Below are 26,579 nucleotides of genomic sequence, written 5' to 3'. Positions count from 1 at the left end.
CATCACTTCTCCAGCGCTCCCAGTAGGAGCCATATTATACACAGCTAATATCATCACGCCGTAATAAAGCTTTAAAATGATAGCTTATGTGTTTCTGACGCTAAATGCTATCACATTCATGCCTGAAGTGGCCGCTTGGATGACTTAGTTTAAACCGTGAATATAAACCAGCACCGGAAGAGAAACGGTCCGATACCAGGCAATAAAAATCTAATCTGCTGTCTGATTCCACACTAAACTCCAACAACGTTAATCTAACGAGCGCTGAAGGTCTGTCTATAAACCGAACATGGGATGTCTGAACATGAGCTCGTTGGACTTCCCATTCCAAAACCACGTGCCTTTATTCTGCACTGTCCACATACTTTTAGCCATATAGTGTACACAGCTGTGGGTGGGGACCAGCGCTACAGAACAGACATCATTCTAGATGTTGTTAGAAACCCCCCCCCCCCCCAAATTATAACAGGCTGCTATTTCTAAAAAGCCTGAATTGACCAGGGAACACATCCACATCTTCAAGATCCATAAAACATGCACGACATGCAAACAAGAATTCTCTGCACGTCCTCCTGTCACCTTTACCCCACTGATCCCCCCCATCATTCCAAACACACCCCTAAAAAACAGCACACTAAAAAAATAAAGTAGGTGTGAACCCCCCTCAACCAGCAACTGTAAAGTCTCCGCTATAATTCATCGAACGCCTACTGTCAGCCGACCGGGCGCCAACACAGACACACAGGCCGAAACAGGGTTCCTTGTCACTGTGTGCGAGTACGGCCTCTGCTGGCGGGTCGAAGCGACTGCACGGGGGCTGGCTGATCACGGATGGCAGTGCCCGGCTCCCAGAATAATGAGGGAAACTCGATAACAAATGAGCAACAAACTATTTATGCATCCAGGGGGCGTCATGAGGAACAGTTGTGCAAAATGTGTGCAGATTATCGTACAAAAATAATTGGACACTAGTGATATTTATTATTTTCTATATCAGGACGTGTTTATTTAATTGAATCCCTTGTACAGAACCAAAGATCTATTTTTATTTCTCTCTAGAGGAACTGTTTAAGATCTCAGCGCCCTTGAATAACACTTATTATTATTTTGAGAAATTTCTCCACGTTCTTCTGTGACGGCCTCAGAGATTCTGCTCTACAGTCGCCGCACTTCCACATTTTTTATTCATGAACGTCGGGGACGAAGGTGAACGATAGTTATCGAGGGTCTGAGCACAGATTACAGCTCCCACTCTTCATGTCAGGAGGCTGAAACAAAAAGCTCAAATGTCAAAATCGGGCGCTCCGGATCCTGCCGTGAACTTTCCGGGCGGCGCAGAAGAATCGTTTCTGAAATGCCAGGCAGTATCGGACCGGCGCGTGATGATCTGACCGGAGCGGCCACAAATGCTGAGCAGATATGGTGCAGGGTGATGAGATCTGGACTGATCGTACCAGGGATAACAATCTCGCCGTTATTGTTCAGCTCGTGTCTTGTAGTCTCCTATTTAAATATTCAACACACTAGAGTTAAAAACACACAACGTGGCCAAAAGTATTCGGACGCCTGACCATGAGCTTGACTGACGTCCCGTTTCTAAAACTATTTTCAGCTAAAACAACAGCCGTTCTTCTGAGAAGCTTCTAACAAGACTTTGAAGTACGTCTGTGTGTGGGAATTTGTGCCGAAGAGTCGGTGTTCCGGTTCATCCCAGAGCTGTTGAGTGGGGCTGAGGTCAGGACTCTGTGCAGGACGCTGGAGCTTCTTGGTTTTTAAATCGAGCTTTTCTTTATGGCATTACAGGAAAGGGCCTTCCCTAAACTGTTGCTGCCTGGCTTTTGGCTGCTCCTGTATTTAGACGTCGCCACGGCGGATCTGGTCCTCATACCAAACTGGGCACAGTTTTTACCCCGGATACCCTTTCTGTCGCACCCCTCCTAGTTCTATCCAGGCCTGGGACCTGCACCGAGAGCGCACCCACCAGCGCACCTCCCAACGACGACGCTTTTTCAACCCCCCGTCCCTCACAGAGCCAATCTTTTCATCTATAAATGGTACCTGGCTTCAGAAAATGTGATACGCCCGACAGCACAGGCTGCATATCTGTACCGTTATTGGAATTTATTCTGAACATCTGAGCAGGCTTCAGGAATAAATGATATTACCTGAACAAAACAGATTCCATTTATTTTTCCATCTAATGTGCAGAACAGCAGAATGAAAAGTGACAGGAATCAGTCCCAGGCTGTCGGCTCGGACCTCGCTCGGGGTTTCATCAAGAAAAAACGCAGCAGAGGCAAAATATCACCTAAAAAACACGTTACTCAGGGTTCAGACTGATGTCTTACTAAAGAAATCATGTTTAGTTCTTTTATTTTTGGTTCGGTTTCATTTGTATCAACCGTTTTATCCCGGTCAGGGTCACAGCAGGACTGATTCAACCGGGAAATAGTGCGCATGAGGCAGGACCAGGCATAAGGCAAGTCGTAGTCTAGTGGTTAAGGTACTGGATTAATAATCAGAAAGTCGCTGGTTCAAACCCCACCAGGTTGCCACTGTTGGGCCCTTGAGCAAGGCCCTTAAGACTCAATTGCTTAGACAGTACACTGTCACTGTAGTGTAGGTTGCTTTGGATAACAGGCGTCTGGTAGCCTAGTGCAGATTTGTTCAAACCCTGGGTTGTGAGCCAAAGACATGGGTCACAGACAAAAATAATGATAATTAAATAAAGCACACAAAAAAAAAAATGAACCTGTACATGAGCGCCCCCTTGTGCAGGCTTTACGTTACATCCTGTAAACCACAACAGGACCAGATTGTTACCACAAATTGGCCCTGCAGAAGCACAGGATTCAACAGTTGGGAAATAAGAGCAGCAGTAGCACAGTGGTAAAGGTGGACTAGTAATCAGAAGGCTGCCGGTTTATGCCCCACCACTGCCAAGTTGCCAAGTTGCCACTGTTGGGCCCCTGAGCAAGGGCCTTAAGACTCAATTTCTCAAACTGTATTTAACCAAAAAAAGAAGGGGAAGCAAGATCCAGATCTGATATGAACATTTCCTTATAATTATTTTTTTTGTTGGCTTTTGGAAACATCATCCTTGTTGTTCAAACGTTTCTAGCATTCAACCGCCGCCACTAGCCACCCACGCCGAGCCTGCACCGCTCGATGTGAAACGCTATGACAGTCTGAAACATTGAGACAAACAGCAGCCGCAGTCGTTCATTACTGCGCTACACACGCTCGCCGCTCCGGCTGAACGCTCTTATCACAGCTCCACACGCTGGAATCAAACCTCAATCGTCCATTATTAAAATAAATAAATTAATAAATGCTTCAGGAGCATTTAGGATTCCAGACCTGCTTCGTAATCTTGTATCTTCAATTCACCTCACTGCACGTCAGCGTTCCCCTCAGGTATTAGGAACAAAAATCTTCAGATCTTCACTAATTATCTTCTGACATTTGGAGACTTGATGAAGCACAGACGCTGAAATGCCACCAGATTGGAAACCTTTAGCGGATCAGAGCCGGTGAAAATGTATTCGTTTTTACTTAGACGAGCTCAGGTCGTTAACCTTTAATAATCCTCAGCAGAACACGATCCAACAGGGCTCAGTTTCACTATTTTAATCATCTAATGAGCAGATTTACTACTGCCAGTCATTTATAAACACCGTGTCTGGTGTATACGAGGTAGGGTTCGGAACACGTCAATAAGCGGATAAGCAAGTGTCATTCATCTGCTATTAACCACGAGCTCTGAAGCCTACAGAGATCCGATAAAGCATCAAACTAATCTTCACGCTTTTTTTTTTAAAACACAGCAGGCATGACAGGAACACAGTCATCATAAGCTCAATGTGAAGGACTGGACTAGATTAGCTTTAAAACAGAGTTTTTCGGGAGGGGGGGGATTGCAGAGAAAAATAATAATAATTAAATAAAGTTGTACGTTGTACGCCCCCTTGTGGAGGCTTTATGTTAGATTTTGTATAGATAAAGTAAGATGCATTGTGTTGGTTTAGAAGAACAAGAGGGAATCGAACTACTGCTGAGATCTGAGGATCCAGGGTTGGAATCTCAGCTGAGCTATCAGCCGGTGGGGCGTCTACATGGACATAATCGGCTGTTTTGGGAAGGGGGGGTGAAACAGCCTAACCATTGGAAGGCGTGCTTGTCTCAGTGTGGGTCCCAAGCCCGGATCAAGAAGAGCAGGGGTGTAAAAACTGTGCCAAGTCTGGTATGAGGGCCAGATCCGTTGTGGCGCCCCCTATATGCGGGTAAATCTTTATAATATGAAACGTGGGCGTTCGGGAGAGGCAGAGGTAAATCACGCTCACCCACTACGTCTGCTGTCTGGGATCAAGGGTTCGACATGATTGGCTGTGTCTGGGGGAGGGTGGCAGAGGCCCCGTGATGGATTGGCATCCTGTCCAGGGTGAGTTACTGCATTGTACCCGGTGATTTCACGGAAACAGGAACCACTTCAACCCTGACCAGGATAAAGTGCTGGTAAAATATTTCCTCATGAAACGAGTCAAAAAAAGAGGGCGGCACCGGTAGCACAACAGGTCTGGTAGGTGCTGCACAGCTCCAAGGTCCAAGGACCTGGTCCTTTCCTGTGTGTGCTTTTTCTTTACATTCCCAAAAACATGCCGATAGGAGCAGAACCTCCTCATTCAGGGAGCATTTCTGCCCCGCACCCAGACGAATCTAAAGAATAACATTCTGGTTTTATTTTTCCACCGTTCGCAGCCGGCTGACGTGAAATATCAGTGTCTCTGTGGCACAGTGAAATTACACCGCGTCCTGATGACACCGTGGCATTCAATCTGGCTGCCAGCGAGACTATCGGCCGCACATTTCATTATCCGGGACTGTCAGATCCTCCAATCGTCAAGGAAAATAAATAAAGTAAAATGTTCCGGGGCCGCCGTCTGCATCTCACGCCTCCGTCTCATCAGCTGGCACGTGTTCGTCAGAGCGATACCCTCCGCTCGCCAGAATCTTCACGCCTCCTGCACTTCCTGCTCGGCCGCTGAGTGGGCCTTCACCTGCCCCGTGTGTCCTCGCCTCGAGCCGAATCTACAGAGAGAGACGTGTTCCTCCAGAACAGCACACGGTCGCCTCCTCCTCCGACCAGCACCCGGGTTTATTAAAGATTCAGAGCGCGAACTCGCTCCCGGAGTTTCCTCACACATACAGATGAGCTTCACACCCCCCCCCCCCCCCCCCCGAACTTTACAGACAATGTCGAAATGTGCTTGTACAGATACAGGTGCACATACTCACAATCACTCACATAAACCAGAGACAAACCCTGGGTCTGTATGAGAACATAGCGACCCGCCCTGCTCCCCTATACCGACCTGATCAGCTCCTCAGTAGAGAGGATTCTAATAACACATGGATCCTCATAATCAGATTATTTAGATGCTCAGTGACTGTAGTAGAGCTGTAATTATAGTGGTGGAACATGTGCAGGTTGTTTAAAAGTCCATCAAACCAGGCTGGTCTGACACCAAATCTAGGTTTCCACTTGGAATGTGGACAGGTGCATCCCATAATGATCTGCGCCCCAATCCATAAAGGTTGAGATGCTTTCTGAAGCTGGCAAGATTATACTGCAGGTTTGCCAAAGGTGGTTCTTATACAAAAAAAGGGGCAGAAAATGTGGACCAGTGGACTAAACATCATCAAGCAGCTTCAGTAGAAGTGAAAAAAGCTCTGGGGCTTTATTCCTGCCTGCCTGCCTGACAGACCAGAGCTGATTATTAATATTATATATTATTTATTTTGTAGATGTGATTTGGTTTGGGATCTCGTAGTTGCAGTGCACAGCAAGTATAATATAATAACGCTACACGGCTGCTGCAGAAATATGTAAACTCAACATTCTCTCTGATTCCACTCCCCATGCCAAACTCAGCACGGTCAGGCGGAATTCAATTTGCTGTTTGCTTTTGTTTGCATTTTATTGGTTCGTGTTTGAAGCCAGCGGTGCAACAAAGTGAGAGAGACGAGCAAAAGGAATTTTTTATTTAAATATGCTGCGTCTATTATTTTTATTATTATTTTTTTAAAATAATTTAGCGCGTCCAATTTCATCCCATCAATCATCCTCTCACTAATGCCGGTCCCTGCTCCTGGTCAGGGCTGACGAGGCCGTTCCACGCCTCCTCCGACACGTGCACAGCCAATCGACCGTCTTATCACCCACACTTGACGAGTGCAGCGTGGCAGAGCACCGTGCACGGAGGATCACACACTCCGCCGCACCCCCTCCCGTCTCCATGCAGGCGCCACCGACCAGCCAGCAGAGGGCGCGACCGCCCCAGTCCTGAGAGAGCATCCCCTCCGGTCTCAAATCCATGCCCCCCCACCTGAACAACATGCCAATCGTTGTTCATATAGCCGCCCAGCCTCGACCGGAGAAGGCAGAGCTGGATTCGAAACGACGCGCCTTCGAAATCCAGCTCTGGTTGCAGCGCGCGTCTTTTACCGCTGCACCACCTGAGCGACCGCTGCGTCTATTCTAGCCACAAATTAGTTCAATAAGCTCGTGAGCTCGGCAGTAAAACCGTTTTTACGCTGCTTATCTTGCCGCTGCGCTTCCCTGCACTTCTTATATAAATGCGCCCTAATACAGATGGTGTCATGTCATCAATGTGTCTCGTAGTAGAACGTTCACATAACAGGAATTCACCCCGTCTGACCTTTCCTAATTTAGCATACACACTGTCATCACACTAGATACGCTAGTTCAATCTATACTTTAAATTGTACTGGTTATTGTGTAAATATCCATATGCTTATGTAAATATTTTTGCTTCTTCTTTTTATCTTTCGGAGAGCGTCAAACTAAATTTCGTTGTATGCAAGTATAATGACAATAAAGGTTCTTCTTCTCTTAGATGTTTAAACACAACGTTACGCAGGACAAAGGATCTCCGAGTAAACACAAAATATTCCGGCATGACTTGAGTTTCCTATTAGCTGCTCCTGTTAGGCGTCGCCACAGCCGATCACTCCACCACATATTTGATTTGGCACAGTTTTTACACCGGTGCCAGCTTCATATGAAGCCGACCAGCTTCACACCGACCAGCTTAATCTTTAGTCATGGTAGCTATGGTGGTTAGGCAGGCGGACTTTGTTTACTTGAGTAATTTGCTGCGTCTGCATCCCAAACAGCATCTATTGAGCTACACAAAAATAATGTGTAACTACATCACTGTTATTGCTCTAATTATACATAAAAAATTTATAGTAAAATGCTGTATAAAACAGCCAATTCCACTAACTTCAGACCATTAGAGCTCTGCTGCTCTGCTGTCAGGAGACAAACATCGGCTTATAAAATTTTCATCGAATTTCCTGCCGACTTAATAGGACTTAATTCCCACCCAGGTTAAATGAATCAGATATTTCAGCAGAAGTTTAATCGTGCTAGAGATAATATTCCGTCCCAAGAGACTATTTGTGGGATGGCAAGAGGACATGAGGATGATTATAATTTGCATATTCATCAACATAAACACTTTCAGAAATGTTAATGATGGTTAAGACGCTGAGATGTTTAAATTCTATTATATAAAAACAGAACTAGTTATTATTGTGCAGTAAAATTCTCTTAAAGACGATTACAAGCGCACTAATCTCTGGGGTGCGTTCAAAAAGGTCCAGCAGCAATTTGTCCCGCTCGCTTATCACCCAAAACACATCTCGCCTGAGATAGCGGTGGCTGCGTTCCAAACCGCTCATTTGCATGAGCAACAGCCAGCGTGTTGAACAGAGCGAGCTGTACACGCTACCCAAATTCCATTAACCTGGGGGTTAAAAGAGTCCTTGCTCCTCCAGCCTCTTCCTGTCAACGTCACCAGCACTCGTGCTGAAATCTCAATCAGCGAGAACAAGGAGAGAGAAAAAGCCCCGAGCTTTCGTCCATAATTACAAATACTGGGGTTTTATTCTTCACTGGAGTAGAGCTATCGTTCATCACCTGATCCTGCACCGTTATTTTACCCTCCGGATCAGAGGCCACCGGGATTTAAGGTAAAGCTGAATGAGAACAGCGTGTCCAGTTTAGTTTATTAGATAAAGTATTTCAAAGAATAGATAGAGAACGGATGATCAATGGATAGAGAATAACGCTTAAATATAAAAGGTATACGGCTTCATAAAGTAACCCCTAAAACCCAGTACAAAGCTTTATGAAGTAAACCTAACAAACCCAGTATAAAGCTTTATAAAGACATGCAGTAAACCCAATAAGGAGCTTTATAAAAACACATCCAGTATAAGGCTTTAAAATTGAACCCAGCAAACCCAGTATAAAGCTTTATAAGATAAACCCAGTATAAAGCTTTATATGATAAACCCAGTATAAAGCTTTATATGATAAACCCAGTATAAAGCTTTATATGATAAACCCAGTATAAAGCTTTATAAGGTAAACCCAACAAACCCAGTATAAAGCTTTATAAGGTAAACCCAACAAACCCAGTATAAAGCTTTATATGATAAACCCAGTATAAAGCTTTATAAGGTAAACCCAACAAACCCAGTATAAAGCTTTATAAGGTAAACCCAACAAACCCAGTATAAAGCTTTATAAGGTAAACCCAACAAACCCAGTATAAAGCTTTATATGATAAACCCAGTATAAAGCTTTATAAGGTAAACCCAACAAACCCAGTATAAAGCTTTATATGATAAACCCAGTATAAAGCTTTATAAGGTAAACCCAACAAACCCAGTATAAAGCTTTATATGATAAACCCAGTATAAAGCTTTATAAGGTAAACCCAACAAACCCAGTATAAAGCTTTATAAGGTAAACCCAACAAACCCAGTATAAAGCTTTATAAGGTAAACCCAACAAACCCAGTATAAAGCTTTATAAGGTAAACCCAACAAACCCAGTATAAAGCTTTATAAAGTAAACCCAACAAACCCAGTATAAAGCTTTATAAGGTAAACCCAACAAACCCAGTATAAAGCTTTATAAGATAAACCCAGTATAAAGCTTTATAAGATAAACCCAACAAACCCAGTATAAAGCTTTATAAGATAAACCCAGTATAAAGCTTTATAAGATAAACCCAACAAACCCAGTATAAAGCTTTATAAGATAAACCCAGTATAAAGCTTTATAAGATAAACCCAACAAACCCAGTATAAAGCTTTATAAGATAAACCCAGTATAAAGCTTTATAAGGTAAACCCAGTATAAAGCTTTATAAGATAAACCCAGTATAAAGCTTTATAAGATAAACCCAGTAAACCCAGTATAAAGCTTTATAAGATAAACCCAACAAACCCAGTATAAAGCTTTATAAGATAAACCCAGTATAAAGCTTTATAAGATAAACCCAACAAACCCAGTATAAAGCTTTATAAGATAAACCCAGTATAAAGCTTTATAAGATAAACCCAACAAACCCAGTATAAAGCTTTATAAGATAAACCCAGTATAAAGCTTTATAAGATAAACCCAACAAACCCAGTATAAAGCTTTATAAGATAAACCCAACAAACCCAGTATAAAGCTTTATAAGATAAACCCAGTATAAAGCTTTATAAGATAAACCCAACAAACCCAGTATAAAGCTTTATAAGATAAACCCAGTATAAAGCTTTATAAGATAAACCCAGTATAAAGCTTTATAAGATAAACCCAGTATAAAGCTTTATAAGATAAACCCAGTAAACCCAGTAAACAGCTTAATAAGATAAACCCAGTAAAGCCATTGTGAATATAAACAGTAATATAAACATGACTACTAGAACATCTATGGGAGCTTTAGCTCAGGGGTTGAGTAAACGTTTTGGAGCGCGGTGATGATGAAGATGAATCTGCTGAGCTGCTTCTTAAATCTGATCTTCATTACTGATGCTGGAACGCTGCGGAGGCTAATTGAGTTTGAAAATAATTAAAAGTGTCTGAATCAGAGAAGGAAAAGTAATTAAAGTCAGAGCTGCATCTTCATCCGGATTACTGTGGACAGCACTGACGTCCCATACCTGCGTCCTCATTAACCCGATCACACGATCGATACCGATCCTGTACCAAACGCCCCATCGACCGGCGATACGGCGCCTCATAAGCGACGCTTGGTGAAGCAGCTCGGCGGGAGCGGTTGGGAGGGGTGTGAACAGCGGGTGTCGTTCTCACCTTTGCCGTAGCCGGAGTGGAGTTTGCCGGCCCTGCCCTGGATGACGTGCAGGTAGGTGAAGCCGATGCCGAACATGAGCAGGACGAGGAGCAGGAGGAGCTTGAACTGCTTGCGTATCTTCTTTAAAGGGAAGCGCATCCTCCTCACAGTGGAAGGCCACGCCCGCCGGAGAATTCAGGAGAACACCAGACGTCCGAGATCCACCGAACTGGTACCGGGCGCACAAGAAAACACGTGGATCACCGAGCGTACGCAGCTAAATCACCTCTGTTTATTTCTGTTAAACGTACTGACGACGTTTTATTTTAACGATCACACACTACATGCACAACAGTACCGGAACCCCGCCTTTCTGAGCCATACGAATGCGCTCATGCTTTGACTTAATGGGCACAAATTCCCATACACTGACTCACTTCAAAGTCAGTTGTTCTAGCTGCTGTTCTAGCTTGGAGTCTTGGGAGATTTGGTGCCATTAAAGCATGGAGCGAGTCCCTTTCCCACTAATCCTTTAAAGCCTAGCTGGTGCAACACCATCCGGGACGTGTGGAACGTGCCGTCTAGACGTGGGGTGGCTTGTTTGAGCCGTTCTGGGCTCTGACGGTGCCGGTATGGAGTCGTAATCGTTCATTTTGGCAGCATATCAATAAACACAGCTGCAGTAGCGGGCGTAACGGCGCGTCTGAGACGATAACGAGATGCGGTGGACGGATATTAATAATTACACCTGGTTCCTATAATAAAACACACTGATCTGTGATGGAGACGTTTCGTGGTAGAACGACGTCGTTCATGTCAGTATCACTGAGATTTTTCTTTATTTGTACATGCTCGGTTTCCCTGTCCTTGAAGGGAGTAGGCTAGGCTAGCAGATCATCTACCAACATGTGTGAAGCTGCAGGCCACATCTCGACACCAACCGAAGATTCAGCGTGTATAAAGAAACACACTAGTCCCTCTATAATCCTTCACTACTAGCCCAGCCAGGCTGATTGTGCTTTTCCAGACTATCCTGTCTTCTGCTTGAGTCTTCATGCTCACTCATGTGTCTTGTTGCCGGCTGTCCTCTTCCTCTTTTACCTTCGACTCATCCAAGCATAATAGATTTCATGATTATTAAAGACCCTGACAGTTACATTCTTGTTTTAATTGAATAAAGAATTGTAGACACCATACAGACACCTGACCATGAGCCTGCTGGACACCCCATTCCAAAACCACCGGCTCTGATATGGAGCTGTTTCTCTGAGACCGGCCCTTCAGAAGATTTGGACGCCCATTATTCTGCTCCTGACCCCAGCCTTCAAACAACAGCTGTGATATGTGGAACAATCATTCCATTGCACAAATGTTGATGTTCCACTGATGTATTCAAACGAACTCGGACCGACCGAAGTAGCTTCAGATGAGCTTTACGAGCAGTGAGGACACTCAGCACTTTATTAGGAACACCTATTTGGTACATACATTCATTGGTTAGTTTATAAGCTACACCTACTATACGAATAAACATTGTGCGTATACAATTACTGAATGTCGCGCATCTGTTGCTTATGAATTGACCAGGCGATGTTTGGAAAAGCAGTGGTAGCTCAATGGTTATGGTATTGGAGTGGACTGGTAATCAGCATTTACTTATAGACATGTATATACACATATACAGCGAGGGTCAAAAGTCTGAGGACGCAAGTGAACATTTTGGTCATTTTTACAAATGTTTGTTTGATTGTTTATTAGGATTATAACGTGATGTTTTACACTTTGGTTCCATTCATGACAGGAACGTTAGTGGTTAGTCATCACACAAGATTCATCAGTTCACACGGTTATATAGAACACAGTCATGGACAATTTAGTGTCTCCAGTTCACCTCACTTACATGTCTTTGGACTGTGGGAGGAAACCGGAGCACCCGGAGGAAACCCACACAGACACGGGGAGAACATGCAAACTCCAAACAGAAAGGACCCTGACCGCCCCACCTGGGGATCGAACCCAGGACCTTCTTGCTGTGAGGCGACAGTGTGTATATTCATTAAGTTAATTTGTACAGTAGGTGTAGCTCATAAAACAATCACTGAATGTATGTGAGAGCATTTATTTATAGACATGTATATACACATATACAGAGAGGGTCAAAAGTCTGGGGACGCAAGTGAACATTTTGGTCATTTTAACAAATGTGCTTACTTTTTCTGTTCCTTTCAGTAGTGTAAGATATTAAAAACATCTTAAATTGATGTACATTTTCTAAAGACCTCGATTTTACCTCGTTTTTAGGAAAAAATCCAAATTACAATCATTTGCACCAGTGCATGCAAGTGTCCAGGACTCACCATGGATGGATGTGGACGGGTTTGGGAGATGCCCTCATGTTGTTTCAGGTGGGAAGGGTGCTGCTGGAGGTGCTGATGCTGTCAGGTTGTTGGTTGATCTGTTCAGAATCAGGATCTTGAGCAGGTTCTCTCATGTTCATCAAGAACGTGAGAACAATCAGAGCAGAGATTAGAACACACACATCCTCACCTCAGCTCAGCACAGGACTCAACTTACCATGGTTAGTCCGGAATTTAAACTGTGTCCACTTACTTATGATCCCTCAGTTACATTATTATTCTTTACATTATTAATTTACATCAGAATGTTGGTAGTTTGTTATTATAAATCCTCCGCTCCGCTATCCCTCTGTTATTGTCCCGTAATACCCACTAAAATCGCTCCGTGTGACAAGACTTTCACCGAATATTCACTAAAATCACATTTAATTCAATACAAATTCATAATTAATTCATTTTAGTTAGTTTTAAGGATGTGAAGCTAAAAACAAAAGCTAATTCGAGCTTCTTTCGGAGCGCGCGACAGCCCCAGCTCATCAAACGAGCGCGCGCTCATACCAGCGATGGTGTCGGTTGATCCAAATTAAGAGTCGATTCAATTTCCCGATTCGGTTCAGTGAGTCGGTTCCGCAGTAACAAGCAGTGCAAGTACTGTAGTTTCATCCAGAGATGTTTGCAGAAAAATAAAGCATGCAAACTAACAAAATGTTAGTGTCTAATTAAATGACTTAACCGCTAAACTACCACCACCTAAAGTTAAAAGAAAGTGTTCAAAAAGCCGAGCGATGTGATGTCACAAGATGCTCTTTGGGTTATTGTGAGACCATACAGGGAGAACATGGATCATCAGATTTGAGCTTTTAAGGTTGGGGATGTCCATGCAGCTCCAGTGCATAATGCCATTGCATACAGCAAAGGGGAGAACATACCAGAAATTAAAAAAGAATAATTTTCACTACTGGACTTTTGGCCCATTGAATGGTTGTGAGTTCTATTTTCATTTGATCTAAAACTCTAAATCGAGGCAGTTGTTCTGACCGGAATCTCCAAGGTGTTTGAACTTGAAGTTTGCGGCTTTAGCAGGTTAAAAAACACAAACTGATCTGTTGTTAATGCAGCATCCTGGGAGAATGCAGTGTGAGATCACAGAGCTCTTGATGAGCCTTAGCTCACCCTGTGCAATGCCAAGCATCAACTGGAGCGGTGTACAGCACACGTATACTGGACCCTGAAGCAGTAGACATGCCTTCTCAGACCACGACTGATAAACAGTGCCACCTGCATTGTTTGGTTGGGATGAACTGGAAAGCAGACTGTGTCAGACCTGACCATTTCTCCTGAGTAGAAATAAATCTCTGTAATCTTCATATTAACGTCCATGATTTTGAAGCGAGATGTTCACCAAGCAGATGAGGATGGTAAGGTTTGGGTGGCCACATACTTTTGGCTGTGTCGTGTCCTTTTATGTTTGATATTTGAAGCTCTGTATCATGTTTACTGGACAGTCCGTGTGGATCAAAATAAATGTCTCAGATCAGACCTGCTCGCTTTAATAGACAAGATGGATGATGAATTATCTTCACACTCTTTCTTCTCCGCTTTCCCTCATCTGAGCTTTATGATGATTCATGGCTCTCAGCATCTAGCAGAGGCTGGAATCAATCACACCAGCTCAGTGCCTCACCTCAAACTGGTAATGTTCTCCAGAGACTGGCTGGGGTAGAGGAGGGCTCTGGTGTCAGGCTGGAGGAAAATCTACTGGACTGGTGATGAACCTGCATCGTGTCTCCTTAACCTCTCTCAGGACGCTTTGTGCTACCTAAACACAGTCTGGAACATCAGCTCAGTTTCATATTAGCACATTAATAAGTAAATATTACAAAAAAAAATGCACTAGCATTGAGCAGAGTCGGCCGGAGTGTTTATTTAACCTAAAATGAAGCGACAGCGCCATCTAGTGTTTAAAACCACAACATGAGGTGATTTCTATTCTTAGGCTGATGTGGAGCCCCTGAAGATGTCTCCTCTCACCTCCCAAAACATGTCAATGATCGAATGAATGTGTGAAATCATACTGACCTGGTGAACTCCTGCCTTGAAGTGATTCTGGTGCCAGCGTACCAATACTTACTGATACACCCACTCTCTTACGGCTTGGGGCATTAAGACTGGCCAAACAAAAGAAACTGGAGAACCTAGAGGAAACCCATACAGCCTGTAGACAAGGGAAAATATGCCAACCCTGACAGCAGCAGTGACAGTGATCGGATCTAATCCAGAAATCCTAAAGCTGTGAGGTACCCACACACCCCCAGTGCCAGCGTGCTGCACCAAAATAAATCCTAATGCACAAACTGTGAAATGGACAGTGGGCAGTGGTTCTGCATTTTACTTTTGTGCAGGAAAGAAAATCTACTGAAATCCGTCCACCCATCCATCCGTCCATCCATTTATCCATCCACCTACCTACCCATCCACCCACCCATCCATCCATCCATCCATCCAACTACCTACCGTCCCATCCACCCACTTATCCATCCACCTACCTACCTATCGTCCCATCCACCCATTCATCCATCCACCTACCTACGTACCTATCCATCCATCCATTCACCTTGACTAATGGATTTCATCGCTGGCTGATATTAAGAAAGGCATCCGGTGTAGAAACTGTGCCGAATCTTGTACGTACATCTATAAGAGAAAGAAGCACTGAAGATATTTGAAGAGAGTGTAAATAATATATAAGAATGAACCAGAATAAAGCGAGCAATGTAACGTTAAGAAAGAAGAGAGAGAGAATTTACCCGAACCAGAACCATCCACATTTTTTATTTCATAAATATTAACGCCGTTATTTAAATGAAAAACGCCTGCCAAAACAAAATCTGGTCACCTTAATGTATAAATATAATTTCTACTATACAAATAACATAGAAATGTCTAAAAGCCTCCGGATACAAAAGCCTACACACGTTTAAATAGTTTCAAAAGCGCCAGAGCTTCATTTACAAAACAATCACACAAATAAAAATACATTTCATTACTGTACACGAAGATAATTCAGCTTCATCTGAAACATCGGGGGGGGGGGGGAGGGGGTGGCTTTAGTCCCAGGACCTCTACAGTAAACACAAAAAGCCTTAAATATAAGAATACCAATTCTATATAATTCTATAATAATTATAATGCATAATACACGGCTGTTCCGGCTGTTTATTGCGCCTAAAGATAGAAAGACGGCATGTTAACAATCCTTCAACTAAAACCTGTCCAGAAAATTATGATTTTAGTTTCAATTACTCACCAGGATCAAAATAAACCTGCAAATTAACGACAGAACACTCTTCTCAGAAATAAGGAACGTGGAACGCTCTCTGTGGTTCCTCTGATGATACAAAGTTAGAAATAAACAAGAGACTCAGATTCTGAATCTGACCAGAACCAAACACACTATACTACCAAAAGTATTTGGACAACGACTGTGAGCTTGTCAGGCGTCCTGTTTCAAAAACAAATGGTATTAAAATAGAGCGAGTTCTGTGTGAGCCACTCTCCTGAGAAGCTTCTCACAAGACTTTCACCTGTTAGTAATTGCTGTGGCTGGAACACATGAATTCAGTAATTATAAGGGGCGTCCCAATAATTTTGTCCATATAGTGTATTCCTATAATTATAGTTACATATTATTTTTCTTGGCTTTGATGACTTTTAACTTATTGCTTAATTATTCCAGGGAGAATTCCGACAGATTCTTACTGTACTGAGAAAAAAAAACCGTCCTCATTCTTTGGACATATTCATTTCCCCCTAGTGTGTCATGTGGCGACCCCTGGTGTATGCAAGACACCACTGCAGGAAAAAAGAGCCCCCTTCCAACACCCAAGCAAAAGCAAATTTGTAGCATCATGCTATACCCTCTGTATTTCTGTGCCATGCATGCCAGCACGTTGACCAGTGTTTTTTTTTTTAATTTGTTGACCATCACTGTTGAGAGCCTGACCAGTCCGGTGGCACTGCTGTGAATCAGGAGTCTGGTCTCCACGGTGGTGGGCTAGTCTGTTAGACTATTTATTCATCAGGCACCAATGGGATGGACTGGATAGAAGGCAGAAATGCGCCCCCCACACACACATTCTGGAAGGGATACCAGTTCATGAGCGGGCACCACACACCAGATATTATTCTTACACCAAGGGCTGAATCCTGATCTGCATGATTTTGGAAGGTGGACAGTGCCCAGTAGCAGGAAATGAACCCGGATCCTTGGAACTGTACGGCACCGACGATGCCCGCAGCTGGACCTGTGCCAGCATTATCAACAATAATCAACAATAATTATTATTAATGTTTTTAAAAGCAAAACAAGTCATAAAAATGAGCCGTAGCTTCTGTTAAACTCTAGAATGTTTCTGATTTGGGCAGCGTGGCACTCGGGTGGTGCTGAAACAGGGGGTCGGAGCGCACACTCGGCAGCCTCCTTTCAGTCCCAGAATCCCTGGCGTGAGGGGAGGACGGTCGTGAGTCCTGTCTCAAGTTCTCAGCTCTTTCAGACGTGCTTTGTGTCTCCGTCAGGCTCTTAGATTCGGGCGTGTCTGTGCACTCGTCCGGGCGCCTTCCGGACAAATCGACGTCTGTGCTCCACACCGCAGCCTGCGAAGGCTCCTCAGGTGAGTTCAGTTCTGCTGAAACTCCCCACATGTGCACGTCCAGGTGAGCAGATGGTGAGCATTCAGGAGGCTCGTACGGGGGCGGCTGTTCCTCTGCGGCTCCGTCCGGCCCGAAATCGATCTGGTTGTGCACCAGGACGGGATCTGGGGAGGTACGGGGAGATGGTTGGTCGACTTCTCCATCCTGGTAGCTGCGCTTGTGTTCTGGTGAGTCCTGGTCAGGTACTATGGAGTCCTGAAGTGAGATCTGGAGTGATCCTAGGTGGCACTTGGCTAGCTGGCTTTTGTCCGGCGTGTCCTGATCCGGTCCCGGTTCACGGGGTCTCAGGGGGGTCAGCAGCACAGGTCGCTCCAGGCCCAGCGGGTTCCGCGGCAGCTCGTCGGGCTTGGCTGGAAAAGAAACCCAAACAGAAGTGACAGAAACATCATTATATTATCATAATATTATAATATATCTAATTACGTTTTGCGTTGTGATGTAGTCACCTCAAGGTGCTTTCCTGTCAGTGTCATGTGATCGAGCCCAGCCTATGAGCAGCCCAGTTACTGACCTGGTGGAGGAAGGTCCAGCTTCATCCTGCGCAGCTCTGCCATGGAGACCTGAAGCTGCTGGATAACAAAATCGTCATCGAACCCGAAGGACTCGGCCATGTTCTCCTGCAGGAACTCCCTCATCTCCTCCAGAGACATCTTCAACAGACGCTCTGCAAAACAGGAGCACAAGTTTGCTCGTCTGGAGGTTCGGAGAGTGAAGCTGGGGTCGAGGAGCGGCGTGGGAGGAGAACTTACTCTTGTGCAGCTTGAGGACGGTGTAGGCCATGGCTGTGAGGATCTTCTCTCCTTCCAGGATGAAGATGTCCCACAGGCGTAAGGTCAGAAGAAACGGCGTCTGTTGGGACAAACCAGCACTCGTGTTTTCATTCACTGGACACTCGGATAGATACAGATACAGATAGGCAGAGCAGTCTAGCATCTGCACTCTCTCACTATTAAGCCAAGCTTTGCAACATACAGAAAAGATCTACAGGGACGTCCCCGAAAGAGACATGATCCAAAATGTGTTTGTACCCCACAGCATTAATCAAGCCTTACTTACCACTGGCACCAACCCCAACACCACCCCAAACCAATCAGGAAGCTCTTTTGATTTATGCCCAGTTATTTTCCTGTATATGATCCCAATACTTCTGCTTATATAGTGTAGCACAGGCCAGTTCACCCACTCTGTCGATGAAACACTGCAGGAACCATTTGGTGCTGTAAATACCGGTGGACATCTGCTCCTTGTCCTGGTCCATGGAGACACCGGAGGAGGACGTGTGGAGGAGGACATGAAACAGAGAGGAGAGAGATGAAGGTCAGTGGTGGAGAATCACAGACCAGCATTATATCACCATACACAGACGAGCCTGAACGTTCTGATCATGATCAGGCATGTTACAGTCCGGCGTGATGGACCTGAACACCTGAGTAACTTCAGTAAGGGCCAGAACGTTACGGCCAGACGACTGGACCACAGCTGGTTGGGTATTTAAGACTGGTCCATGCTAGAGGACGTGAGGGCTGTGGCGTCTGGTACAGATCAACAGAAGATCTACAAGACAGTAGTGAGTCCTGCTGTGTTGTAAGGTTTGGAGACGGAGACACTGACCCAAACACAGGAGAGGGAGCTGGACGGGGCAGAGAGGAAGATTCTGGTTGGGACTTAGACAACGTGAGAGAGGAGAGATTGAGATGGTTTGAGCATGTGCAGAAAAGGGATGAGAGATCTAAGGGGAGAAGGTGCTGAGGATGGAGACAAATGACCCGCTGTGGCGCCCCCTAATGGGTGGAAGAACGTGAGACGAGTTATTAACCCTACCAGATGCTTTTTGAGTTTGGCGAGAAGTTTGGACAGAATCTGGTCGTGATGGTTCTGGAATCGCTGCAGTTTAGGGAACCCGGGGATGAAGAACCCTGGCAGGAACACAAAACACAAGACTCAGTTGCAAATACACACTGTTCTCACACACTGTTTCAGAAGTAATATCATGAACTAATAAAAAAAAGCTAAACATCTTTATTATGTTGCCTGGTATGGAGAGCACTGGTTTCCATGACATGGTGTTAGAGGGTATAAATCATTTATAAATGACCCTTCAGTTCCCCAAATTCCATCAAAAGCAGAGAAGAAACGTTAATTATTCTTGTCATTTTTTAAATAAACTGTTCAATACATTTATACACAACTAAAAACACCCTGAGCAATCAAGCACGTCACTGATGCATTACACCTGTCCTAACAGCGCCCTCTTGTGGAGGAACTTCCACCTATTAAGTGCTTCATATTAAAATAAATCTTGGATTTAGATTTCAATCACTGGTTCCCAAACTTTCTCTGCAGTGCCCTCCTTCTGTAGGTAAGAAAGAAGCCAATGAGAAGAGCTTACCATGCATAGCATGTTTCTGATTGGTCAGTAACTGTGACAGAGCCCAGAAGGCGTCTTCCTCGTTCATGTACATCAGCAGAATGGCGGCTATCTGGCTCATACCCTGACAGTAACTCACGTCCTGGTGATACACACACAAATAAATAAAAACACACAAATAAATACATACACACAAACACACACAAATAAATACATATACACACACACTTAAATAAATACACACATACAGTATGTACATATACTTAAATAAATACACACATACTTACATACACACAGACATATGTAAACACAGATGTAAGTAAACACATGTGCAGATATATACACACACACAAGTAAATACACACATATGTACACACACAAACACACACACAAAAATAGTTATGCACACACTGTTTTGTCGTTGTTGTAAAACACTATGATGTGAACGTGCTCTGCTCTGAGCATCATGGGTACAGGAGGAGTGTAAATCCCATCATAAATAGCGCCACCGTGTGGATCGTTCCTGAGGTTCTATGTTGTGCACTCACCGTGTTGTAGACTGAGTACGCCATGAGCACGTGGAACAGACTCTGCTGCCTGTGAGGAGAGAAAATGATTCCAATCACATCAGCACATTCATCAGTGCATTTAACAGCACAAAAACTGCAGTGATCTGCTCCAGATCCACGACGTTCTCCTCCAGATCCATCACGACCTTCTACAACCTCTATATTTCAAAGAGCTTTCCCTTCTGCACAGCCAAATTCCTGAGGTGAGTTGTGAGACGTAGCCAAATCCTGGCTGCACCCCTCCCTACACGCTGCAGCATTAATGACACGGTTTACATGCGCACGAGTTTCCACTGAACTGTGGACGCCTGCGAGCGATTAAACCGGCGGTGACGTCAACACGAGCGCTCTGAACGTGAGGAGAGAGAAGAGCTGTAGAACAAGAGCTCGCCTGGAAACTGGAACACGGGCAAAGAGTTTCCAGTTCTGCTCAATAAAGCATCGACATTTCAGTGAGAGTAGAAATAAACAGAGCTGGATGCTTTTACTAGATACAAAAGTATTGGGACGCCCCTTCTAATGACGTGTTTCAGCCACAACAGTTACTAATAGGTGGAATAAATCAATCATATAAATCAAATAAGTAACCAAGAGGACAAGTATTATTATTTTTATACACAAATATGAAATCATTACTCAGATGATCTGTTTTATCTGCTGTTAAATTAATCTAAAGATCTCAAACAAAGTGTGAATTAAGCCGAAATTAAGCTTAATCAGGAGGGGGGGGTGAATTTATTTATTTATTTGGGTTTTAACAGCATGTTGAACACATTTGGGTCACATTTGGGGCATACATTAGGTATTATGTTTGTCTGTTTATTTGATTTAGTCTTTGGAGGGGGGTGAATACTTTTTCACAGCTCTGTAACTGAATAGTTAAGTGTGCACGATGGTTCATGTTAAACTCACTTGACTCCGAATCGATCCATGAACATGATGTGGTTTCTGAAGGTTCTGTTCACGTCCAGGTCGATCTGCTTGATTTCTGTGGAGTAGATCCTGGCCTGTTCTCTCATTTTCTGTGAAGACAAAACAGTGTTTGGTCTGATGCTACACTACTACATTCATCCTTCTGCTACTTCAGTGTGTGTGTGTGTGTGTGTGTGTGTGTGTGTGTGTGTGTGTGTGTGTGTGTGTACCTCGTATTTGCCATCGTTCTCTCTTTTAACTCTCTCCACGTCCAGTAGGAGGCTCCAGGCTCGTCCTCGGAGCTGCAGTGGAATCCCCTTGTACACCCTCTTCATCATCTACACACAGACAGAGAAGACACGTCCACTCACTGAGCACTTTATTAGGTACACCTATCTACTTCGTACTCTTATCGATCTGTTGCTCTGTACACTTCGGGAGCCCTGGGTACCCCGCTTATCAGTGGAAAGGAATTCTTATAGGACCTCCACCCAATATTACAATAATCCTAAAACAAAAGGACATGTTTTTAAAACAGGACACCCGACAAGCTCAAGATCAGGTGTCTGAATACTTTTGGCCATATAGTGTTGATGACTTATTAACTAAATTGAATTTGAACCCCAATGTTACTCTGATTCATCTACAATTAACCTCTTGCACTAACGAGGATCAGTTCACACAGAGCTTTTCACCTGGAGATCTTTAAAGCACAACGACAGGCATCAGAAGCTGAGATGGGCATCTTACCCGCTCGCTGTTCTTGTATTTGTCCCATTTTTTGACCATCTTGAGCCATTTCTGCACACGCTCGACCTCCTGCAGCTTGTGCTGGAAAATACAGAGAGCAGAAGCAGGATTTACAAAACCAGCAGCATTAAGAAGCCACAAACTCACTGTCGACAGTCGATCACACCACCAGCACTGTGCACACAAGGCAGCCTGGGTCTACAGACTTGTGTCATTTACGCCACATTCTGACCCTGTCATCTGTCCTGATCATACTGAGAATAAATAAACAGATCTAAAGCGCGTGAGTTTGAATCTCAGCTCTGCCTAAACACAGACACTGCTGCCATGGCGGCCTCTGCTGGCTGACTGAGGTACTGCACAGCGGCTGTGAATAATGGAGAGCAGTGCATGGTTCTCTGTACGTGATACTGATCCCTGTGTGACTCTGCAGGTACAACCCTCCTTGGCCAGGGTTAGGGTCTGGAGCAGTGGAGGAGATATAGTACCGGGTGAATTGGATACAACTATAATGCATAAATAGAATTTTGAAAAGGAAAATATATATGAATAAAATAAATGAATTATTTATTAATATCAGCCTGAGTCTGGATGTTAGTCCTTTAATCCTGTAGGTGTCAGACTAACACTAAACACAAGTTCTTTTTCAGTACGTATGGAATGTGCCACCAGGGTGCACAACCAAGCAGCTGCTTCTGCAATCACACACACACACACGCACGTCTGAAGGCCATCAGAGTCTCGCCTCAGACGTCTGGCTCAGCTGCACGAGTGTTTTTGTGCACATGGCATTACGATGATTAACGAGGGTTTGAAGCTGCTGTTGATGTTTCTCAGACGTTTCTTACCTTCTCCTCAAGCAGCGTTGGAGAGGGAAGCTCCTCCTCACTGGAGAGAGAACAGAAATATGTTATCAGTGACGTCGGAGTGGATAAACTCATGGACATTAATGTTAAATTACAGATGTTTAAGGAGAGCTCGTGGTTGAATCCATCAGATTTTGGATTATTAAGCCATCAAAGCATAAAGCATGAGCCAACGTTAGGCCAGCGATGATGACGTTGGACTGGGTTGATCTTTGCAGGCTCAATTAGTTCTACCCTACCAACCACAGCAAATGGTCCACTAGTTTGAGGGTTGTCCAAGGTGTGTTCTTTACACCACTCCAGCTGATGCTTGGTACGGTCAGGACGTAAGTGTGTTTAAAAGTGAAGCAGGTGACGTACTGCAGGAAGCCGAAGCGGTCGGTGGCTCTGTAAATGCTGTAGTCTGCATCCTCCCATGGGTCGATCTCAACTCCTTCCTCTCTGCCCTGAAACACACACACACACACACACACACACACAAGTCAAGGGTCAAGAAATGCTCTGTACTTCCCTAAATCATGATGCATTGAGCTCAGGTCCAGCATGGTAAAACCTAGTCCTCATGTAGGTGATGATTCAGCTCGTTCATATTAAAGAGAACAAGATGCACGAGACCGGCGTGAACCACATCCAGGGACGTACATATTTTACAGCTTTTGGCAACCAGCAGCCCAGACTGCTGAGCAGAGAAGCTCCTGCCATCCATAGAAACAACAATAATAGAGAAACAGATTCAACTTCCTCTCCAGCAGAGACACAAAGAGCTCCGAACAAAACACTGTAATAAGTGAAATTATTCTTACCTTTTCATATTTGGAGATGATTTGTGCCCGTTCCTCTGCTATCAGCACCTCTATGTCCTTCTTCATGTCAATATCTGAAAGCACGCAACACACCCATGGTTAGGATTTCATACTTCAAAGCTTTTCAGTCAGATGAAAGCAGGGATAAGCTGTGTTTTAATGAAGGAACACACACCGAGAGCGGCGTTGTGCAGTGTAACGTGTGTTTATGGAGCAGCTGCTGCTGCATCACCTGCAGTAATGTAAAGTGTTTACGTTAAAGCCCTACTCTGGACGGCTTATCTAAACAGAATCATACTAGGCGTCATTTTCCGAACTGAAGAAGGTCAGATTCGTCTCTGTGTTTAGATAAAAGAACATTTTGGATGTAGCTTGACTCAGTGCTTCACTTATTTCTGAATAAATTACGCCGCAAGGGTGTTGGGTAGGACAAAAACTGCACTATATAGGATCTACACCACCACACGTTATAAGATAAGATAAGACAGTCTATATTTGTCATATATACAGGTGTACAGTACAATGAAATCCTTTCTTCACATATCCCAGCTTGTTTGGCCATCTTACGGCGCCCCTGGAGCAGAGAGGGTTAAGGGTCTTGCTTAAGGACCCAATAGTGGCTGCATAGCAGAGCCTGGATTTGAACCAATCTTCCGGTTGATAGCCCAAAGCTCTACCCACTAGGCTACCACTGTCCCTATTAAATATGTTATATCCTGTATGGTAAACATAGTGTAAAACAGTATTTGTTTACATTTCTGTTTTACACTGACCACATTTACTTCACTAGCCCACCCTTTAGCTCTCGAGTTCCAATCTTAGCTCTGTTATCAGCCGGCCGGGCGCCTGCACAGACTCATGATTGGTTGAGTGTCTGTAGAGGGAGGGACGATGACTGACACGGGGAGTCTCGTCACTGGCGTAAGTCTGATCGAGGTGCCTGTGCAGGGGGGCGGGTACTTTCGGTTGGTAGTACGTGTCTCTCCACACATGATACTGGGCTCTGACAGACCCCGCCCCTAGCAGGTGAAAAGAAGCGATCCTCGGGTATTGAAGTGTAAAACGTGTCTTATTTTTAATAAAGAACTGATACTAGACATGTAAAAACAGATTTGATGGTGTAGTTCATCTGGTTACCACTAGAGGCCAAATTCTACCCATCATACCTCACGAGTGTTCTTGATTTTATAACCATTTAAAAAGTAAAAAGTGTAAAATCGTTCGTATCATCGCAAGAGACGCAGCACCTGTTTTAATATTGACCGTTTCGGTTCATGCTGAGATGTTACACACAGCTCAGAGCTCTGGTTTGTATAAGATCAGTCCTGGTGAACATGGCCGACTCTAATCTCTGTCCTGTATTTATTCTGTGCCGATGAAACATGAGCTCTGGGAATGTCCGACCCTGAAGAAGCTTATTAGACCCTGTGCCAGGCCTCAGCTGTAAGTGTGCTGACTCAATCACCCGATCCCCTGGGCCTCATACATCTGCCACACAGGCAAATAGAGAAATAGATCAAGTGCCCACGCTTGGCATGGACCCGCTGTTTCGTCATGTAGCCACATGCTGAACACTGAGACTAAACCCTGTCTGCTTTCTGCCCAGCAAAACAGACTCTGTACGCAGACCTTCTTTATTCAAACTGCAGAACTTCTGTCCTTCTGCCTTCCCAAATTTGGCCAGCAGAGGGGGCATGGAGGCACAGATGACTGATGTGTTTCTTCCTCTTAACTGACAGTTGTTTTCTCCTGGTTGAGTGACAAATCGCTCCAGGTGGATGTGCTTCTATTTATCATCGTTTCTCCCTCACAGATTTGCCAGCTCCTCTTTCGGTGACCTGTTTGGACAAACGCTGGGCACGGGCTGCTGTCCCCGGCTTGTTCTGGGCTTCCTTTCTTCACTTTACTTCCAATATTCCATATTTTGAGGACCAGTTTTCAAACTTCTCATTTTCTGTTTGTGTCTGTTATTTTGGCCACTGCTTTTATTTTTCTGTTACCTTTTTTATTTGTTTGAGGCTTTTCAGCCTCATTATTGTTCTACCCTGGTTACGTGTCCTCTAAATTGGTGTAATTCTATTGAAAGTAAACTACTTTAAATCATATTTACATACTTACATACACACAATCACATATCTTAGCAAAAGTATTCACAACCGTCCACACACATACAGGACAAATGAGACAGCTGGAGCTTTCACTCACCGTGATTAAGTATTAATATTCAGGGAATGTCTCGGACTGGCCGGTCAGTTGCTTTGCCGGCTGCTGTATCAGCCCAGACGTCCGACCACACCCGTGAAATTCCCCTTTCACGCAGCTGATGATTCTGCTGTTGGTTCACGCCATTTGTTGGCCATTACAACACAAACTCTGTTCTGCGCACGACCCTCTGGGGGGGGACGCGACCTGACCTCTTTCTCCTCAGCAGCTGTTTGGAAATTCCCCATACCTTTCATTTTCACTGAGAGCTTTCTCCTCAGGTCTGCCGGGCAATGAGAGGGTGACTGTGAGGGTTCGATCCACACAGACTAAACATCCTGACAGGTGAACTTGGCACAGCTACCACACGTGGCGCGTTTCAAAACGTTAAAAGCTAAAGGCGCCACTTAAGCCAGTTATAAGGTGACAACACGACCGACCTCTTTAAGGGTTTGTAAGATTGTATAAGCGTTCCTGCATCGCTTCAATCCTTCTCTTCTGGTCCGGCATTTTACACACCACAAGTGGTCGATTACGTACACGCCCTACACTCAACCACTGAGGAGCAGCTGGACCAATCATTCTCCTCATCATGTGTGCTGGAACTGAAGCATCACAGCAAGTCAGAGACAAAAGCTCAGTGTTTTATTTGCTAATGATTCTCACAGTACCAGTCCAGAACATTCTTTTGCTAAGCCATTCGTCCACTTCCCTTCCTCAGGCATCAGGTGAATGAATGAGGTCCGTTCACTCACACAGACGTCTGCACAAAATCATTCACATCATTCTAATGTAGAGCCGTTTCATTCCTTCTTTTGACTAAACAGGTACAAATTCCCATACACAGACAGACTTCTTGTTTTGTGAGTCTTGTCTACAAGT

At 44.4% G+C, this 26,579-nt stretch overlaps 2 protein-coding genes across 6 annotated transcripts in view; both read right to left on the bottom strand.

The window, feature by feature from the left end:
• The window catches only part of b4galnt4b (beta-1,4-N-acetyl-galactosaminyl transferase 4b), a 54,524-nt gene extending 41,890 nt beyond the window's left edge, over window positions 1–12,634 (bottom strand). The window contains exons 1-2 of the mRNA XM_062989845.1: window positions 12,518–12,634; window positions 10,181–10,389 (exon numbers count right to left, since the gene is read on the bottom strand). Of these exons, the coding sequence (XP_062845915.1) occupies window positions 10,181–10,319 (139 nt within the window). The 5' untranslated portion in view covers window positions 10,320–10,389; window positions 12,518–12,634. The remainder of the gene's footprint in view (window positions 1–10,180; window positions 10,390–12,517) is intronic.
• Window positions 12,635–16,855: 4,221 nt separating this feature from the next.
• The window catches only part of si:ch211-288d18.1 (USP6 N-terminal-like protein), a 58,706-nt gene continuing 48,982 nt past the window's right edge, over window positions 16,856–26,579 (bottom strand). For 4 of the 5 annotated variants that reach the window (XM_062989813.1, XM_062989816.1, XM_062989814.1 and 1 more), the window contains 13 exons: window positions 23,496–23,569; window positions 23,053–23,138; window positions 22,675–22,714; window positions 21,827–21,907; window positions 21,307–21,414; window positions 21,077–21,186; window positions 20,144–20,192; window positions 19,617–19,737; window positions 19,049–19,143; window positions 18,411–18,476; window positions 17,977–18,076; window positions 17,739–17,891; window positions 16,856–17,577 (listed from right to left, as the gene is read on the bottom strand). In XM_062989813.1, the coding sequence (XP_062845883.1) occupies window positions 16,919–17,577; window positions 17,739–17,891; window positions 17,977–18,076; window positions 18,411–18,476; window positions 19,049–19,143; window positions 19,617–19,737; window positions 20,144–20,192; window positions 21,077–21,186; window positions 21,307–21,414; window positions 21,827–21,907; window positions 22,675–22,714; window positions 23,053–23,138; window positions 23,496–23,561 (1,734 nt within the window). In that variant the 5' untranslated portion in view covers window positions 23,562–23,569 and the 3' untranslated portion in view covers window positions 16,856–16,918. Of the gene's footprint in view, window positions 17,578–17,738; window positions 17,892–17,976; window positions 18,077–18,410; window positions 18,477–19,048; window positions 19,144–19,616; window positions 19,738–20,143; window positions 20,193–21,076; window positions 21,187–21,306; window positions 21,415–21,826; window positions 21,908–22,674; window positions 22,715–23,052; window positions 23,139–23,495; window positions 23,570–25,700; window positions 25,752–26,579 lie in introns of those variants that run through there. The other variant, XM_062989817.1, reaches the window with a different exon arrangement.

The sequence above is a fragment of the Trichomycterus rosablanca genome, chromosome 27 (genome assembly GCF_030014385.1).
Source record: "Trichomycterus rosablanca isolate fTriRos1 chromosome 27, fTriRos1.hap1, whole genome shotgun sequence".
In the NCBI taxonomy this organism is placed as follows: Eukaryota; Metazoa; Chordata; class Actinopteri; order Siluriformes; family Trichomycteridae; genus Trichomycterus; species Trichomycterus rosablanca.
This window is presented reverse-complemented; position numbering and strand designations above follow the sequence as displayed.